This window comes from Zalophus californianus, chromosome 9, assembly GCF_009762305.2.
Source record: "Zalophus californianus isolate mZalCal1 chromosome 9, mZalCal1.pri.v2, whole genome shotgun sequence".
In the NCBI taxonomy this organism is placed as follows: Eukaryota; Metazoa; Chordata; class Mammalia; order Carnivora; family Otariidae; genus Zalophus; species Zalophus californianus.
The window spans coordinates 35,951,052-35,971,044 of NC_045603.1; the positions used below are offsets into that span (position 1 = coordinate 35,951,052).

Sequence of the window (19,993 nt, forward strand, 5' to 3'; positions counted from 1 at the left end):
TATAAAATGAAGAAAGATATTACTCATACGTTGTAAGATTAACTTAACTCTCCTGTGTACATGAGAAGAAAACCATGTTTATTATTTACAATGCTCCTTACCCCCTTTCCATAACTCCCTAAGGAAAACATCTCAAGGAAACTCATTTGCCCTGCTGAGCAGAGTGGCAAGATAATTTTGGAGAGTGCAGGGGTGTTGAGAGTCAAGAAGAGAAATAAGCCATTGCTAAATTGTTCCAAATGAGAAAAGGAAGTGTGGCCTCTGAGAGGAAGGGTGGAGAAGCCTGAAGATTGGAGTTGTGGAAACAGATGTGACAGCTGCCAAGGACAGAGAGTAGAGGTAATTAAGATGAATTTTAAGAAAGTTTGACAAGGTGAGAGGTCTTGTAAGCCCCATTTCCTTCCAGTCTAGGGTTTCTCAAGCTGAGCATATTGACACTGGGGACTAGATAGCTCTTCACTGTGGGACATTCCAACGCATTTTATGAGTTTAGCAGCAACTGTTAGCCACTAGAGACAATAGCATTCCCCCAATAATTTTGACAACCAAACTGTCTCCAGACATTGCCAAATGTCTCCTGGAGGGCAAAATCACACTCACTTGAGAATCACTGATCTAATCTAAAACTTTTTTTTATTTAAGAGAGAGAGAAAGCGGGGAGGGGGTGGAGGGAGGGGAGGGAGAGAATCTCAAGCAGACTCTGAATTAAGTGCAGAGCCCAATGTAGGACTCGATCTCAGACCCTGAGATTGTGACCTGAGCTGAAATCAAGAGCTGGACATTTAAGCTACTGAACCACCCAGGCACCCCCTAATCTCAATCTTTTGACAAAACTCTACATTAGTGTCTGTGCTTTCAAGTTCAGTAGGTATATGTGTAATGCATTAATTTACCTTAGTGTTCTCATTTGTTTGTTTCCTTGAATGTGCAGATTGGTCTCAGTGCAACCCAAAGCAAAGGCAGAGGTTTCCAAGTGCGTCCCAGGTCAATACAGACTAACACTTGAGGGTTTCTGTCTAGATATATGTGCTCTAAATGAAGGTCCAGCTGCAACTGGATTTGCAAGTTGAATTTTCAACTTAAGAATTGAGTCAAAATTCTATCCTTATAATGACTGTGAAGGGCGAGTCAGTGGACATTGAACTGACAACAGCTGTAATGACAGATCACGTCAAATTTAGAATAAGATTGCAGAAAACCCCCCTCAATCACTTTTTCAGTTTTCAGAGGTGACAGGTTTAATATAGTGTTCAACACTGGGCATTTCCATTAAAAACACAGAAGCATACAATGCTATAAAATATTACTCTAATGAAATAATCCAAGAGAATACATGTGAAATTCTAGACAAGAAGTTGCATTTTTACCCAGTCTCTCCAGACATGATGTGTCTTAATAAATTATGGTATTTCCTAAGGATGCCTGGGTGGCTCAGTCAGTTGAGCATCTGATTCTTGGTTTCTGCTCAGGTCATGATCTCAGCGTCAGGAGACTGAGCCCTGTTTCAGGCTTCACACTCAGCAGGGAATCTGCTTGAAGAGTCTCTTCCTCTGCCCCTCCCCTTACTGGAGGGCAAGAATGCTCTCTCTTTCTCTCTGTCTCAATAAATAAATAAATATTTATTTATTAAATAAATAAATCTTAAAAAAAATTATGTTATCTCCTGGAAAAGGAAGATTAAAAAAAAAAGATCAGCAGATAAGCAGTAAGCAGATGTGTGCTAGTAAACATTTTATAACGGCTTTCATAACAGAAAACACTGATTTGTAACATATATTTGCCAATTTCTTTGGTGTAAATACTCCCACTATGGCCAGTTTCAACATTGATGTTTTCACTAGCATGATGTCACTAAAGGCCAGGCTGGGAATAGTTGCTCACAATTGGCTCTCTTGAGTCAACAGGTGCAAGCTCCCACAAACCACTAGGTATGAAGCATAAATGTGTGAACTGGTCCAGAGCCTTGCTCTGTTTACCTGCTCAAAAAGTGATCCCTTGGAGAGAGAACTATCTGGAGGCCATGACGTATCTTATCAAGGAAGTTTTGAAAAAACTGATCTACAAGCCTCCTTGTCATTTCAAAAACAGTGTTACCCTATGACCCGGCAGTTTCACTACTAAGTATTTACCCCCAAAGACACAGATGTAGTGAAAAGAAGGGGCACATGCACCCCAGTGTTCATAGCAGCAATGTCCACAATAGCCAAACTGTGGAAGGAGACGAGATGCCCTTCAACAGATGAATGGATAAAGAAGATGTGGTCCATATATACAATGGAATATTACTCAGCCATCAGAAAGGATGAATACCCAACTTTTGCATCAACGTGGATGGGACTGGAGGAGATGATGCTAAGTGAAATAAGTCAAGCAGAGAAAGTCAATTATATGGTTTCACTTGTTTGTGGAACCTAAGGAACAGCATGGAAGACCATAAGGGAAGGGAGGGAAAATTGAAGGGGGCGGAAATCAGAGAGCGAGATAAACCATGAGAGACTCATGGTTTTATGATCTGGCTCAGACTGACTACAAACCTTGGGGCTCTGGAAAATATTTATTTTGGTATGCAACATTTATATTTAGTATGTTATACACCTAAAACACTAAAACCTGAAAATAGACACATACATGGAATAGTACTTTCTGAATCATGATTAGAACATAAATCTGAAGACTGTATTGGTATATCAAGTCTTACAAGTAGACAAGTAAAAGGGATGACTTAGAATTTATAGGATTTGAGTACTATAATTATTTGGGAACTCAATGCCCCAAAGCTCTATGTCTATAGAAGAAAATTGCACTTCATTTAAAAGAGCTTAAAGATGGAGGCATGTGTGGGTTCTTATATTTATAAGCATATATAAACACTAGAGAGAGATTTGCTCTGAACATTTATACAGACTCAAAAGATTTTGTAGCAAGATTAGGAAGGTTATGTGGGGTACAGTTTGAAGGATTGGAAATGACTGGAACAAGTCAGAATAAATGAAGTATAAGCACATTGGCATGAGTGACTGCAAAAGCTTAGGATTCTCCAGAGCCTACATAGCTCTAACAGATTAGTGAAGTCAAATCAGAAAGAAGAGGGAGAAAAAGAGAAAATGTTTGGGCTGAAGTAATAAGAAAATCACACAAAGCACCAGAATAGTAGGCTGATGTAGGCCTGCTTTGGCGACCCAAGGTTGGCTTCTTGACCACTGAGGTCCCCAGGTTGGGGAAACAGTTTCCAACCCAAGCCAAGGGCTCCTCCGAGCCAGCCTGGGCCCTCAAAACTGCATTAAATGTGATGAAGTATGATGCAACAAGATCACCATGATCGCCCAGGCACTGTTCACCTAGAACCAGACCGCAAGGCTGTCAGGAAAAAGTTTAAGAAGTAACCTGATATTGGGATGCCTGGGTGGCTCTGTCGTTGGGCGTCTGCCTTCGGCTCGGGTCGTGGTCCTGGGGTCCTGGGATGGAGCCCCGCGTCAGGCTCCCTGCTCGGCGGGGGTGCTGCTTCTCCCTCTCCTGCTCCCCCTGCTTGTGTTCCCTCTCTCGCTGTGTCTCTCTCTGTCAAATGAATGGATAGGGTCTTTAAAAAATAATAATAATAAATAACTTGATATTGCTCAACATTTGGGAGATGGAAATTCTCCCAGATTTCACAGAAAGTAACTCAGAAATACCATCCAATCCCTATTGAAGATATAGGTGAAGCTAAGAGCTAATGTGGGCAGTTATTACACTCAGTCCCATTGCAATTCTGATACCAATGGATTTGCCTGCGTCCCAGGGTCAGTCTATGCTATATAATAACATTCCTGGAGGTTTCAGTGATAAAGTGGGGAGTGGTTGGACTGTTTGTCAGAATACATATTACACCCCCCTGAAGGAAGTTTAAGAAGTTTTTTCACTAAAGAAGCTATGATGGAAAAAATATTTATGTTACATACCTAAAATTAAAAATACATTTTATTGCAACTTACCACACATACACACAATTGAAGCAAAACTTTTACAAAACAAAATTTATTTATTTTCTGATCTATTCTGTTGCATGCAAAACACTGGTCTTACCCATTACCTGGATCTTAGGATCCATTAATGGGTGAATACCTACATTTCGGAAACTACGTTATATAGAACATCTTATTTCAAGGTTAATTGATCCTAACTATTTCTATGTGATAAAAGATTACATATATACAAAGAGAAAGAAGCAGGAAAAATTAATGTAAATGAGATATTGTAAATACCTCAAAATTTGAAGAGGTTTTCAGCTAATTCAGGGTGGGGTATAGTTCTAGCTGTACAGTTATATCATCTACAGATAATAATAGTTAAGTATTTAAAGATGTAACTAAGGTAAAACTAGGTCTAATTCAATATCACTGGTGTCCTTATAAGAAGAGATTAGAACACAGACCCACAGACAGAGAGGAAAGACCATGTGAGGACACAGTGAAAAGACAATCACAGCAAGCCAAGGAGAGAGGTCTCAGAAGAAGCCAACACCTTGATCTTGGACTTCCAGTATCCAGAACTGTGAGAAAATAAATTTCTGTTCTTTAAGTATATTCTTATGGTCAAAAAAATCTAGGCTTGAAACTTGGTTTCAGCACAAAAAAGTTTTGTAAAATTGGCCATGTTACTTGAGCTTTCAAATACCTTGAGTTTCAAAGGATCAATAATAATAATAATACCTACTAAAAAGGAGTCATGAGAAAATATACCTGATGGACTCATAGTAAATTTAGTTACTATTAAAAATTGTTACATCATTGGGGGCGCCTGGGTGGCTCAGTTGTTAAGCGTCTGCCTTCGGCTCAGGTCATGATTTCAGGGTCCTGGGATCGAGCCCCGCATTGGGCTCCCTGCTCCACGGGAAGCCTGCTTCTCTCTCTCCCACTCCCCCTGCTTGTGTTCCCTCTCTCACTGTGTCGCTCTCTCTGTCAAATAAATAAACAAAATCTTTAAAAAAATAAAAATAATTTTTACATTTTTTGAATGCTACTTGAACACATCTTAGATGCATAAAAATATATCATGAGGTCCAATAATTTTACCCAACAGAAAAAAAAATGCAGACACAGATACACACCACCAAATACTGTTCACAGTGTGTTTTATATTAACATAGAGTTCAAATAATCCAAGTATTTAAAGTTAGAGTAATAGTAAGTAAATTGTGATATAACTATAGATAGAATATTTTATAGTTTTTTAAAAACACTGTAATAATATTTATTACACATTAAATGAAAACAACAAAAATTAATATAGATGATCTTAACAAAATAAAATATACCTAGAAAAAAGATTAAAAGGATATAGAGCATGCCAAGTTATTAATAGGGTTGCCTTTCCCTAAAAGTATAATGGATGGGATTTTTTTGTCTTCTCTACTCTTCAGTATCTATTTTTATTACTTTACTATTTCTCCTTTTATACATGTATAGACAGATATGCATACAGATACAATATATTTGTCTATACATCTAATCTCAGTTTTAAAAGAAAACTCAGAGGTACAAACAAAATTCCCAGTAGAAGCATTGACATGGTCTCTATGCCCTTCCAACATTTGAAAATGTGAGCTCTCCAAAGACAAGCAATATATATTTAATAATCTCTTTTATTTATTTTTTATTAAAGATTTATTTATTTGAGAGAGAGAGAGAGAGCATGAGCAGGAGGGGCAGAGCGAGAGGGAGAGAGAATCCCAAGGAGACTTGATAATGAGTGCAGAGCTCGACACAGGGCTCGGTCTCACAACACTGAGATCATGATCTGAGCCAAAACCAAGAGTCAGGTGCTTAACAGATTGCACCATCCAGGTGCCCCTTAATAATCTCTCTCTGTTTTTTTTTTTTTAAGATTCTATTTATTTATTTGAGAGATAGAGACAGATAGTGACAGAGATAGCAAGAGAGAGCACAAGCGGGGAGGGAAGGAAGAAGCAGGCTCACGCCGAGCAGGGAACCTGATGTGGGGCTCGATCCCAGGACCTGGGATCATGACCCAAGCTGAAGGCTGACCCAGTGGACTGAGCCACCCAGGCCCCCCTTAATAATCTCTTTTAAGTCACACAGGACTCAGTAGCACTTGGGTAGCTCAGTCCTTAACGGACTGAGCTCAGGTCTGCCTTCAGCTCAGGTCATGATCCCGGGGTCAGGGGATCAAGCTCCACATTGGCTCCCTACTTAGTGGGGAGTCTGCTTCTCCTCCCCCTCTACCCCTCCCCCCACTCATGCTCTATCTCGTTCTCTCTCTCTCAAATAAATAAATAAAAATCTTTAAAAAATCATGCAGGACTCACCTCAGTGAAATATCCTGAGTAGTTGTTAATAAGTGATTGAATATATGAATATGAGTATGACTATACAAATAAGCAAGTACTTGTGGTATAGATCTGATAAAGTACTATTGTAAAGGATTCTTAGAGCTTGCCTGATACGGGTCATGTTAATCCAAAAGGGTATGTTTAGGAAAAGAATAGATTGGGGCACCTGGGTGGCTCAGTCAGTTAAGCTAAAAGACTGATTTTGGCTCAGGTCATGATCTCATGCATCAGGCTCCATGCTGGGCAGGGAGTCCGTTTAAGATTCTCTCTCTCTCTCTCTCTCCCTCTGCCTCTACCCCCACCTCAAAAAATAAAAATAAAGTGTACAACTCACTTATTATTAAAAAAAGAAAAGGGATATATGATACATGCATTCTTAGTCTTTTGAGATTTAAACATACTGTGTTAATAGAAATTAAAATATTTTCTAATATTTTTATGACATTTATAAATTAGTTCAATGCAGAATATATGTGTGTAGATAATGAACTCTTCAAATGTTGAGCTTTTTAAATGGCTCTTTAAGATGGAAACCTATCACTGAACTTTTCTATCAGTGACACATTATGCAGTGATAGCAAAATAAATAAGAAGAGAAAAATAACATTTGAAATGAACTGCAACTTTTAAGAGATTGGTACCATTCAAGATACGAATTTTCATATTGAACTGGTAATAATGACCAACATGTTCTGCATTCTTTTAGTTGATATGAATGTCATTCTAAAGAGGTCAGGAGAAAATGCATTAAAATCCTCTATTGATCAGTTAGACTTCTTTGCTCCATGGCCACAGACTTAGTTATTACACTAACAAACATATGCCATTAGGCACAAGAAGACTAGGTAAAAATTTATGATAGGTTTGCATAGCATCTTTCTTACCACTGGGAAACAACGTAGATTTTTAAGCAAACAATGTCTTGAGCAGTATGATAGATTATATGGGAAATTCAAAAGAAATATAAAAGTTATTTCTTCTTGTTTCTGATTCATATCTTACTGCATCAGCAAGAAGTCCTAGATCAATCTCTAAAAAATAATAATAGTATCATTAAATTAACAAATATCAAAATTTTGATCCATAATTTCTTAATGAGGTAGAGAAAAAGAGAATCCTTATATATTGCTAATCTAAGTGTAAACTGGTGGCATTAAATCTCTGTGGCATTTTCTGTTCCAATTAAAATGCACATAGCTTTTGCCATAGCAATCTATTTCTAAATATTCTGTGTACAGATATATGTGCATTTGTGAAATTATACACACACACGAACATACACGAATATTCAGTGCAGAAGTGCTATAGTCTTATTGTGTACCCTTTTGGTTCTCAGTTTTGTCATCATCTCTGGCTTCATGAAGGGGGACCTGCACAACTGGAAGCTCGGAGAAGAGGACTACATATAGGCTGGACTCAATGACACCTCTAGCGTGGGCCCTCTGGGCTCTGGGGGATTCGTGCCTTTTGGCTTTGAGGGGATTCTCCGTGGAGTAGCTATCTGTTTCTATGCATTTATAGGTTTCGAGAATATTGTTACCAAAGTCAAAAATTCACACAATCCAGAGCGTTCCATCCCCATGGGAATTGTGATTTCACTGCTCATCTGCTTTTTGGTGTATTTTGGTGTCTCTGCGGCACTTACACTCATGGTGCCTTACTACCTGCTTCGACCTGGGAGCACCTTGTCTGAGGCATTTCTCCATATTGGCTGGGCCCCTGCCTACTGTGTTGTAGCTTTTGCAACTTTCTGTAGTATTTTTGTCAGCATCTATCAGGGCTTTATGCTCCCCATACGGTGGGTGATATACATGATGGCACAGGATGGCCTCCTGTTCCCTGTGCTTGCCAAGAAATGTACCCGCACATACACCCACATTTTGTTCTCTGGGATCCGTTGTATTGTTTCAATCATGCTACTCTTTTTTGGATTCGCTGATCTCTTGGACCTCAGGTCTACTGTGACCTGATATCTTATTCCCTGGTAGCTTTTTGTGTTCTCATCATCAGGTATCAGCCTGAGAGGAAGAATGAGGGAAATGAGGCACAGGTGCAGGAGGAGATTGAGGGAAATGAAGCGCAGCTGCAGGAGGAGAGTGGACCTGCAGCAGAGAAGCTGACTCTACAGGGACTATTCTTTCCAGGCAGCCCCACCCCCACTCCACTCTCTGGCCAGGTTGTCGTTGTTTGCTCCTCACTGCTTGCTCTGCTGCTGACTCTTCTCTGCCTGGTGCTGACCCAGTGGCCAGGTCTGCTCTCTGGAGACCCAGCGCCAATCACAGTGGTTGTGCTGCTCCTGGTGCTCATCGCTGGGATCACTGGGGTCATCTGGAGACAGCCACAGAGCTCCACTCCCCTTCCCTTTAAGGTCCCTGCTGTGCCTCTCCTCCCACTCCTGAGCATCTTTGTGAATGTTTGCCTTATGATGCAGATGACAGCGGCCACGAGGGCCCGAGTTGGTGTCTCCATGCTGATTGGGTTTGCTGTCTACTTCGGGTATGGGATCTGGCACAGCCTGGGACCTTAACCCCACTTAAGGGCCCAAACTGTAGACCTTGAACTCAGCAGTACCAGTACATATTTGGTTTGACATCATCACACCTGAATGCAGTCTGGTCCCCTGCACAATAATGGGGAGTACTCTTGAGTATATGGAAATCTAGGGTTCCTATGAGATATTGGTGGGGGAACACTAATAGAGCTCTGTATTTATGGTACGGTGAAGGATGTGTCTTTGCTCTTTTTCCTTTTTTTTTTTTTCTACATTCTACTTTTCAGTTGTGTCTATAGCTGCTCGCTGGCTTTTACAAAATTAGTAATAAAAGAAACTTGAAAAAGTGAAAAAAAAAAAATAAATAAGAAAAAAATAAAAGAAACCCCTGGGGCGCCTGGGTGGCTCAGTCGTTAGGCATCTGCCTTCGGCTCAGGTCATGATCCCAGGGTCCTGGGATCGAGCCCCACATCGGGCTCCCTGCTCCGCGGGGAAGACTGCTTCTCCCTCTCCTACTCCCTCTGCTTGTGGTCCCTCTCTCGCTGTGTCTCTCTCTGTCAAGTAAATAAATAAAATCTTAAAAAAAAAAAAGAAACCCTTTATAAAAGAGACACCAAAGAGCTCCTTTGTCCCTTCTACTATGCGAGGACACAAGGAGAATTCTACAACCCAGAAGCAGGCAGGCTGGCACCCTAATCTTGGAATTCCAGCCTCCAAAACTGTGAGAAACAAATTTCTGTTGTTTATAAGCCACCCAGTCTGCGATATTTTGTTATAGCCATCCAAATGCATGAAAACAAGCAATTTTATAATGAAATATTGAAAGCCACTGAAATATCTATTAATATAGGATTAATTAATACAATATTGCAGCCCCCTTCAATGAGACACTATGCAGTCATAAAAAGAATGAGGAACTCTCCACTTATTATTATAGATGTAAGATATATTGAAAAATGATGAAAACAAAACCTCTAACTTGTAGAAATAAAAAGAACATGCACATTCACCCGGATTCTGTAGAATACCTCTGAAGATACGAAGAAACAGATGATAACAGAAATCCCCGGAGAGAGGTACAGAGCAGCTGAGGAAGAGAAGTGAGACAGAAATTTGTTTTTCTCTGTATATACTCCTATGCTTTTGACTTGTGTTAACATGTGTACCCCATACCAAGTAACTCGAACTATAAATTACTAAAGATGTTAGTGATTATCCTATTTTTATAATTCGAAAAAGAAAGGATTCAGATGTTTTAATAACTCCTATGGCACAGAGTATAAGCATCGCAACACTGAATAATAACTTGAAGAACTACTTCACTTCAGGTCAACAAAATTGTATTAGGCACCCATTATGTGATAGACTCTTACATACTAGGAGTGCTAGAGATGTGTTGTGTCTTCATCGGAGAGCTATGAATGTTCCAGGAAATGAGAAAAACACAAAAGAGAGACAGCACTATATTAACAGAGTCTAAGTAGCCCACTGTCTATCTAATATTGAAAATATGCTATCCTTAATTATTACAAAATGTGAACTGTCCAGAGCCATATTTCTTAAGGCATTTAATTTGTATTACCCACACATTTTCATTAATTCCAAATGACTATATAAATGAACAAATATTATTTTTATATATCCTTACTTCTCTTTAATAATTATTTTTAATATAAGATTAATCATCAAGATTAATCATGATGTGATGCTAGATCTTATGTAAAAATAAATAAGATCACAGTGTAATAGGAAAGACCAAAAATAAGTAAATTACTTCACACTAAAACTGATGGCAATTTACCAGCATATTAGTACTTAGGCTTTTACGAGTGAAAAATTAATCAGAAGGAATACAATTGTTTATTTTTTTAAGGGTATGAGAGTAAAAGATGAGTGGTGTGAAAAACTGATAGTCATTAAATACATTACTAATTAAAACTCTTCCACAAGTTGCTATATGAACAACTACTAACGTAGAATTGGACTGGGTCTAATTAAGAATTTCTCTTTTTATGGTTCTTCATAGATGCATGGTTTTAAAGAATAAAGAATGTGATAATAAGCAAATTGCCAATTGTTATTTTAATCATGCCAATCTTTGCATAATTGGTAACAGCCTTAGACACATTATTGATAAGAAATGTCAAGAAATGCCTGTTGCTTTCATTTCCTCAATACTTTCAGGTTGCAAAATAGTAAAAAGTCATAATAAATGGGCTGATTTTTTTCAAGTAGTATTTAGTGAGTTACACAGTAAGGACCATGAAGATGCTAAGTAAATGAAACTAACAAATTTCTTGCCCTTAATAGAGAAGTCATTCTAGCGGGTAAGTCAAACAATAAATAAGGGAATAAAACTATGATCAAGTTAGAAGTTCCAGTAAGTGCTGTGAAGGAAAAAGAGCAGATGGTAGTAAAATGCAAAAAGAGGTGAGAAAGTACAATCCATAGAGTAAAGTAAGTCATCTCTGAGAAAAAGAGATCAGAATTGAAACTACGCTGAAGCTTTATGGTCAAGAGAGAGAGCGCCATGATGATACTGGAGATGTAGGAAGGGGCAGATCATGCCAGTACTTGGCTTTCATGTGAGATACAAGAGGAAGTCAACAGAGGCTCTAAGAATGAAGGTACCATGATTGAATTTATATTTTTCACACATCGCTCTTGGTTCCATTTTGGGACTAGGTTGGAATGGGACAAACACAGAAGTAGGGAGAGCACTAAGGAGGTTCTTACAGGGCTCCAGGAAAGGTATGGTGGTGGACGAGGGTGGTAGCCTTGGGAATTAAAAGCTCCAAATGTAATTGCTGATGGATTAGATGCAAATAATGAAGAAGAGGAAGAAACCAGGCAATACTCCTAGATTTCTACTTGAGCAAGTCGGTGAATTGCGGTGTTATTAAAAAAAAAAAATAGGAAGAATAGGTTTGTTTTTTATTATTATGTTACGTTAATCACCATACATTACATCATTAGTTTTTGAAGAATAGGTTTTGAGAGCAGAGGGCAGTCAATTGTGTGAGTTTGAAGTGCTATAAGATAACTAAATGATTCCACATAGGAAGTTGGATATGCTAAGAGGAGAAAGTTGAGATATAGATACTGTTGCAGGACCACTTGTATTTATTCCAATAATCAGCTGACATGTCTTTCTTCCCAGCTACAATGAGAGGACTGATACATTTCTTGTTCATCATTGCTCCCCAAATTTCTGATACTCACTTTTAATAAAAGTATAAGTGAATGAATTTTATGTCCTTAAACCCCAGGCTTGAGCATGCACATTTTTCATTGTGCCATGTAAGAATTAATAACCTTAACAATATTTAGCCCTTTTTTATGTTCCCAAACAGCTGTATCAACTCCTAAAATTGACATTCAGATCTGGAAAATATTTTAAAAGTCACCTAATAAAACTCCTCTTTTCACAGGTTAGGAAACTGGGGCTCAGACAAAGAGTTAATCAAGATTACAGTTGTTAGTATCAGAGTTGAAACTAGACCCAAGTTTTCTTACTCCACAACTGGAGATCATTCTATATCCTTCTGATCAAAACCCAGCAAAAATGGTTTAACTAGTTTGCATGGCATAGATATAACTAGAAGTTTCACAGAAAATCACAAACACCATAAATTACAAACTTGCTTAGAAAACAAATTCTCAAATGTGGAATACTAACACACTACTTTTTAATTTACTCACTCAAAGGACTTCATAAATTAAAGAGAAAAAAAGCCACATACACACTACATGACTAAATGTTCTTTGGTTTCCAAGGAATTCTCTCAGCAGACCTTCAAGTAGAGACATTTATGATGGAAGATGAAGTCACTTTTAAAAAGAAAACATTGGTTCTTTTGAATATATGGAAAACCAAATGTGTGTCAATATGCTGCTGAGTCAATCAGACCACAGTAACCATACTAGAATATTCCTCAGTGTTCTCAGACTTCTGAATACCTATTCCATTTTCCCATATTAAAAATATGCCTCAGTGACAACAGCAATAAAAATGTGTACAACATAAACATGGCCGCACTCTAGAGGCACATCGCAGATCTCTTTATTTCTAGCACAGAGTTGATGAAACCTGTGTTACAGACTATGTAATTGTTCATAAAAAATGGAACTCTTTAGTCTTTTATAGACTTAAAGACTCATTGTCATTTATAGAGAACTTTGAAATACCCAAGTGTTCCTTCAGTGCTTAAAAACACAAACAAATTTGGAAGTTCATGAATGCCTACAAAACACTTAGTAATAGCTAAGCTTTAGAATATCACCATCATACAGGGTTTTTTTCAGCTATGCTAGACATAGTTAAGAAAATGCGGGTTCCCAGAAGCTGACCAATGCTTTATATTGCCTGTAAATTCAGCCATGTGTGGCACATCTGGAAGGGTAGTCTGTCTGTAGGAGGAAATGAGGAGGACTCTTGTGAAAGAATTAATCCAGAGGGGAATAGAGTGTAGATACACAGTACGGTCCAAGGGAGATTAGCACCACCATAAATCCAGAATCTCCAACCTCAACTTGGAACTAAACAGTGACAGAGATTCTATGTTGTTTCCCTATCCAGTATTCTTTCACATCCTCCCCAACAAATTATTGCAAACTCTGCTCTCCTAAAATCTCTAAACCCTGCCCTCTCCCTTTCTCTCCTCAGATGTTTTTTACCTCCCATCTCAGAGAGTTATTAGAAGCAATCAGATATGAAAACCCGTGACTTCCCACTACCCAAATCGGTAAACCTATTGACCTCCACAGACATCCCTCTTCCCTTTACTGCTGTTTCAGGAGAAATGACATCCTTCTTCCAATTCATTTGTCAATTAGTTCAACAACAACCATTGTTGAATGATTCGGATTTCACCTTCCAAGTTTTGGGGGGAAACTCACCCACCAGTTATCTTCTTTGTCCCGCATCTTCAGCCTCTCCCTCTTTACTGAATCCTTCCCAGCAGCATGTTCGAATTTGCCTCACCTTAAAGAAACAAATATATGAAAAACAAAGCACTTATTCCTTTCATCCTCCCTCCTCCTAGGCCTCTAGCACCTACCTATTTTTGTCATTTCCTTCCCAAACTACTCAAGATGTCTGTACATCCATTTCCATTCCTCAATTTAATTGTCAACCTACCCTACATGGCTTTAAGCCCAAACATTCTTCTGAAAATGTTCACATATGTATGTATATATGTATGTATGTATTTGAAGTATAATTTTGAAAATGCTCAATTTTAGATTACCAATGACTTGTACATAGCAAAACACAACATATACTTTTCATTCCTTCTCTTGCTTGAAGTATCATCAGCATCCAAAACTGACAGCCACAACCTTTTTCTGGAGATAATTTGTTGCCTTGGCCTTCCTGACTCTATATTCCCCCTCCCTTTTGCTCCTATTTCTATGGGTTTCCTTCTCAGTTTCCACTGCAAGCATGACATCATAGTGTCCCACAGAGCTCAGTCCCTAGGCCATATTTTCTTTGCATCAAGTGTACTCTATCTAATCAAAATTAATTACCTTCCACATTATATGCTGATGACTCACAAACCATCTTCATTTCTGAATTCTCTACTGACCGTTAGACCCATTTCCCATACATCCCTGACATCTCTCCTTGAGGAAAGCAATCCGAATTAAATTTTCAAAAACTGGTTATTACCTCTGTCCATTCCTAAAGTGGTCACCCCAATCTTTGTCTTCCATATCAGTAAATAGAAGCACAAGTGACCAAATTACTCAAGCCACGAACTTGAAAGTCACTTGATTCCTCCCCATCCCTCACACCCTCATAGCCCAACACTACATCCTAAAAATTCTACCTTTTGAATAGCTCTAGAATAGGTCTAATTTTCTCCCTAATCAGAGTTACAGTCATTGTTCAATTACCCTACTGTAATAGTTTCCTGTTTCCTAACTGGTCTACCCTTGTGATTGCATTCTCAAAACTATAGCCAGACTGAGCTTTTAAATGCAGTTTCTACTGTGTATCTCCCTGCTTAGAAGTGTTCAATGTTTTTATATTTTTACTATATATGTCTGCTTCCATAAATGGTACTATTTTATGTTTTTAAGTTTTTCATACATGAAATATATACTATATATTCTTCTGGAACTTGCCTTTTTAACTAAGAATCTCATTTTTTTAACATTATCCTCATCAATTCATAAGCTCAAAGGCATTTTTTTCAACTGATGAATTGGGTTCCATTGTGCAACTAAACCAGGGTTTCTTTATTCATCCCTCTACTGAGGGCTGTTATGTTAGTACCCCTTTTTTTATTGCAGTGAAAAATGCTGTGATTAAGTTTCTTGGAAATGTCTCTCATGTATATGTGTGAGGGTTTCTCTAAAACAGATAGCAAGAAGACAAATTTCAGGGTCATAGGGATTATACATTTTGAACTTCACTAGATACCTCATCATTGCGCAGGAATGATATACTCTAACTTTGGGATTGTGGTTATCTGGAAAGAAAGGGAGGGAGGGAGGAGAAAGGATATGGATTTGAAATTTTAGCTGAAATGAAAACTTTTATTTCTAAAAAAAAAAAGGGAAGTAAATGCAAAATAATAAGCTCCGTGATGATTACAGAGTCATCTAATGCATTGTTTTTTACATTATTTTGTACTTTTAGAATATTTCATAATTTAAAGTATTTTTAATAAGGCTTTCCATGGTTTCTCATTATCTTGGAACAATGTCCAACCCTTTTACTGTGACTTACAAGGTCTGTCCCCGCTCCACCCAGATCTGGTTTTCATTGACCTTTCCAGTCTCACCGAGGAAAGCAGACTGCTCTGGTCTGACCTCCTGAGATGGGGTTCACTCTCTGGGAGTGTAGGGTCTTCATACACTTTCCCTCTACTTGAGGCATCACTGCTTTTTTCCCAATTTCTCCCACAGCCACTTATTTAATTCCTTCTCATTTCTCAGATCTTAGCCTAGATAGTACTTCCTCAGGAATCCTTCCTTGACCTTCTGAGATTATTTTTACCTCATTATCCCTTCTCATGGCACTCTCCACTTCCGGTTTGGAAACAATGCTTCCATTTGTGATTATTTTTTCAACATCTATCTTTAAACAATTATTCATTGCTTGGTTTACTTATTTGTATCTATCACTCCCTTAAACCCCTGATGGCAAAAATGATGTATTCTAAGCCCTCTGAGGGCAAAAACTCTATTTCCAGCACCCAGCACAATGCCTAGTACATAGGTGTGCATTGAATAGTCACTGGAGAATGAAACATTTGTGAGTAATGCTAAGTAGGGGATTCTGGATCCTACAGTCCAGCTCCCAACCCCCAAAAGACCAATGGAGATCTAGGGCAAAAGGCAGGAAAGTTTTAAAAATAATAATAATAAATGAGAGTCACATTATCATAGATCTGTAAAACACTGAGAGCATAGAGCAGCAAGGCCTTGTGACCCTTGGAAGTACATATGATTTGAGATGATATTAAGTCAACTTTCCACGTCTGGTGTCATAGTTGCTGAAGGATGAACAGGGACTGGACACACAATGGTCTAAGCAGCAAGCAGAACCAACCAGATCTGAAATCAAACACTAGACTTTGGAAGAGCAGGAGACATCACTGGGACAATCAGGGAAGTGATCAGAATGGTAGAATGTCATGTCTTGGTCAGGAACTCTACATTTACAGCCCTTGTAAAAAGGTATCAATTTATTAGAGTAGGTAGGGGCAGAGTCGTAGAAAGAACTGTTGCTCATATTGCTGTCCTATCATGTAAACACTCGAGTATTTTGTCAATAGATCACAAAATGAAGACTTGATGAGTAAAATATTGTCACAATTCCATGTGAGGTGGCAGAGCTGGAAATCATACGTATATGCTTTTGGTATATGCTGTTAGTTGCAACTAAAACGCAGACATGCAAGGTGTGTTAAATCTTCAAATAAGGGCATATCTAAAGCAAAGAGAAGTCAAGCTTTGCAAACAATCATCTATGGCTTTCCATAAAAATACCTATTTTCAACTTTGTCTATACCTTAGCAGCAGCTGCAAATGTTCTACTTCTTTTTTTTTTTAAAGATTTTATTTATTTATTTGACAGAGACACAGCGAGAGAGGGAACACAAGTGGGGGCAGAGGGAGAGGGAGAAACAGGCTTCCTGCAGAGCGGGGAGCCTGATGCGGGGCTCGATCCCAGGACCCCTTGATCATGACCTTAGCCGAAGGCAGACACTTAACCAAGGCACCCCTAAATGTTCTACTTCATATGCTATGTATATGTGCAGAGCTGAATAAGAACATCTGGAAATACCTCTCACCCCCCCAAAAAATTCGATTTTGATAAAATGAGTTATTTTGTCTAGCTGATCCTAAGTCACTGAATTGACTGAATTCCCACACTTTGGCTAGTTGTTTTAGTTATTCTGTTAATTATTTCACTGCCAGAATGCCCTTTCTGCATATAAACCTGGCACAGATCATGAAAACATAAGCAGCCTAAAGAGGCAGCTCTTTAAAACTACCATCTCTCACTTTTCTTGCTCTTACCCTAGTGCTGTTATAAAACATATTACTTTCCTGCCCTCCTTAGAAATTCCCTGGGGCCAGTATCCTAGACCCATAATTCACTCAATAGCTATGTTACTGTCGAGGCAGTGGTTATATCCCCAAGAGTTTTGATAAATAATTCATTGAATGCATTCATTTCCAGAAGATCCACTCAGCTGTGAACCTGGTCCTTCAAGACAGAGCAAATATTGCCTCAAAATTGAAGAGCCAGTTCAGCATAGACCAACCATTGGGAACACTAAAGCAGAAAGACAATCTTTCGTATATAAACATTGAAGTAGATTGTAAGTTCCTGTTTACTTGCAGATGTATTGCTGCCTGCCAGAGCAGCATCTGCAGCACCAGAGCGGGAGGGAGTAGGAGAGCACCCTCACACCGCGGCGGGGGAGGGGGGGCGGAGACAAGCTCGCGGGCCCTACAACGGTAACTGGCAATGCCCCGGGGAAGAAGCGAAACCCCAGACGGGCGGTTGCTTCGAGAGAGGAAAGGGAGATCCGGGATCCATATTTCTCCTATTCCCTTCTCTCCCACTGATAATGCGTTCACTTTCTTTCTGTACAACCTTAGTGAAAGTCAAGGTAACAGTCCCTACTACCTGTTATTTAAACAAGCAAAATTAGACTCCATTTAACATTTGCCCTGTGAGGAAGACTACATCTTTCAGCAAAAATACCTGTCATTCGTGTGGCTGCCCTTCAGCCCCAGCTTCTTCACTGAGCACTCGCCTCTTCTGGACGCTCCCGTCCGTCATCTAAGCAATGGCGTTTATCCTCCCTGGCGACAACGGGGATACAGGCCACACCAGCAATGTGGTCTCTGGTGTCTGGAGACCTCTGCCGCAGAGTCCCTGCTGGAGCGTGGGAGCCGTTAGAAAGACGAGGATTCCATCTGTCCTGGTTACAATGTCACGAGGAGGAGCATGCCAGTGAACTTTTGGCCTCGTTGTTGACATTACCTGGTGTCGGTCAAAAGTATCTAATCAATCATTCTTTTCCGTATTCTGTCTTTTCTATCTTGAATATAAGCACATGAGGGAAGAAACTATATCTTTCTTGCTCACTATGTGCCTGGAACATGGTAGTGATTTAAAAAGTATTTGCTGAATGAGTAAGTGTTTTGGATGGATGGATGGATGGATGGATGAACGAATGGATGGATGGGTGGATGGATTGATGGGTAATAGGCAGTTACTTTCTCATAGATCTTTGGGTCTCATAAAGTTCACTATTATCTGAAATGAATCATTCCAATGTGGTATTAAGGATGCCAATCCCAGAGAGAGGAAGAAAGCCTTGTTAAACCGTCACTTTGACTCCAGTGGGTACAGTTAATGATATAAAAGGAAGGAAGAACATTTAGGAGCTCTTTGTTTATTAAACTCACTAGGACTCCTAATCTGAATATTATTTGCATTATGTAATCTTAAAATTTTTAATTATAGCAAATTAATATGTAAGCATGTTGATAGAGTAGGAGAAACTATTTGCATTTTCAGTGGGATCTGCCCTGCCAATCACATCTCTAAATACAATTACAGTAGTTAGTGCTTTTAATCAATTTCTAGACCTCTTTGCTCCATAGACCATAAAGGGCAGTCAAGGAGTTTCATAAGTCAGTCACTATTGCAAAGACTCAGTATCTTTCGCAGTGGTGGGTGTGTGCATAAGGAAGAAGAGGGAGGTCGGTCTTCTATCGGGCTTTCATATTCTGTCGGTGGGGCAGCCACATAATTAGAACTATGTCTCTGAAAATCGAAAACATACATTAGTTCTCTCTCAGCTGCCTTAGTGCCACTACCGTATTAGCTTTGTTGGCATCTGGAGGGAAAAGAACTTCTAAAGGATTTTATTTTCTGTGAATTTGGGGCTACACATGAACACATTATTTTTCTTTTTTGATGAGGAGTCCCTGTCAATATTTAATAATGTGACCCTGTGCCATAAAAATAGGTTCCCTGGTTGAAGAATAGACATAGGCAACATTCCAGGGCAGGCAAAGGCAAAAAATAACCACCTCTTCTTCTTCCTGCTCTTCCTCCGCCTGCCTCTCCCCCTCCTCGCCCTCCCCTCCTCCTGCTCTTCCTCCGCCTGCCTCTCCCCCTCCTCGCCGGCCCCTTCTCCTCTTCTTCTCTTTCTTCTTCTATTATTATTTTACCTCAGTAATACTGATCCGAGACAACTGGTTCCATGGAAAATGTGTGTGGACTTGCACATATATATAAACACTGCCAGAAAACAGCAGAAACATAGAACATCCATTTGAGGACCAAAAAAGAGAACTGTTAGGCTAATTAATCATACATCTCTCAGGGTTACTGGCACTTGGCAGATTGGCTATTTTAATTTGTTGGGTCTTCTTACATTTGTCAGAAGTTATGGCAGAGATTCTTTTCCCTGTACAGAGAAGGGGAAAATAAAGAATGAAGAAACAAAATCTATATTACCACCTGGAAAAAGAAAAAGAAAGCTAGGGGTCTAATGAAACACGGTAAAGGAAAGAATCTGGAAAACTGGTAGTTTGCTGGAACTTGGTGGCTGTTTTTCCTAAAATGAAATAAAGAATTTAAGGCAATGTGAGGTGTGCTTTGACCTTTACCACCTTAGAATTCCAATATACTG

The 19,993-nt window shown here is 39.1% G+C and overlaps 1 protein-coding gene and 1 long non-coding RNA gene across 2 annotated transcripts in view; one reads left to right on the forward strand and one right to left on the reverse strand.

Annotated features, from left to right (window-relative positions):
• LOC113922401 (cationic amino acid transporter 3-like) overlaps positions 1-9,025 on the forward strand; it is a 64,266-nt gene extending 55,241 nt beyond the window's left edge. The window contains 2 exon segments of the mRNA XM_035729304.1: positions 7,621-8,287; positions 8,290-9,025. Coding sequence (XP_035585197.1) covers positions 7,621-8,287; positions 8,290-8,855 — 1,233 coding nt within the window. The 3' untranslated portion in view covers positions 8,856-9,025.
• Positions 9,026-9,350: 325 nt separating this feature from the next.
• On the reverse strand, positions 9,351-18,217 carry LOC113922068. Its single transcript, XR_003519886.1, has 3 exons — positions 18,049-18,217; positions 13,719-13,803; positions 9,351-9,373 (listed from the first exon to the last, which is right to left on the reverse strand). It is a non-coding gene; the product is annotated as an uncharacterized LOC113922068 (long non-coding RNA).
• Positions 18,218-19,993: the final 1,776 nt, after the last annotated feature.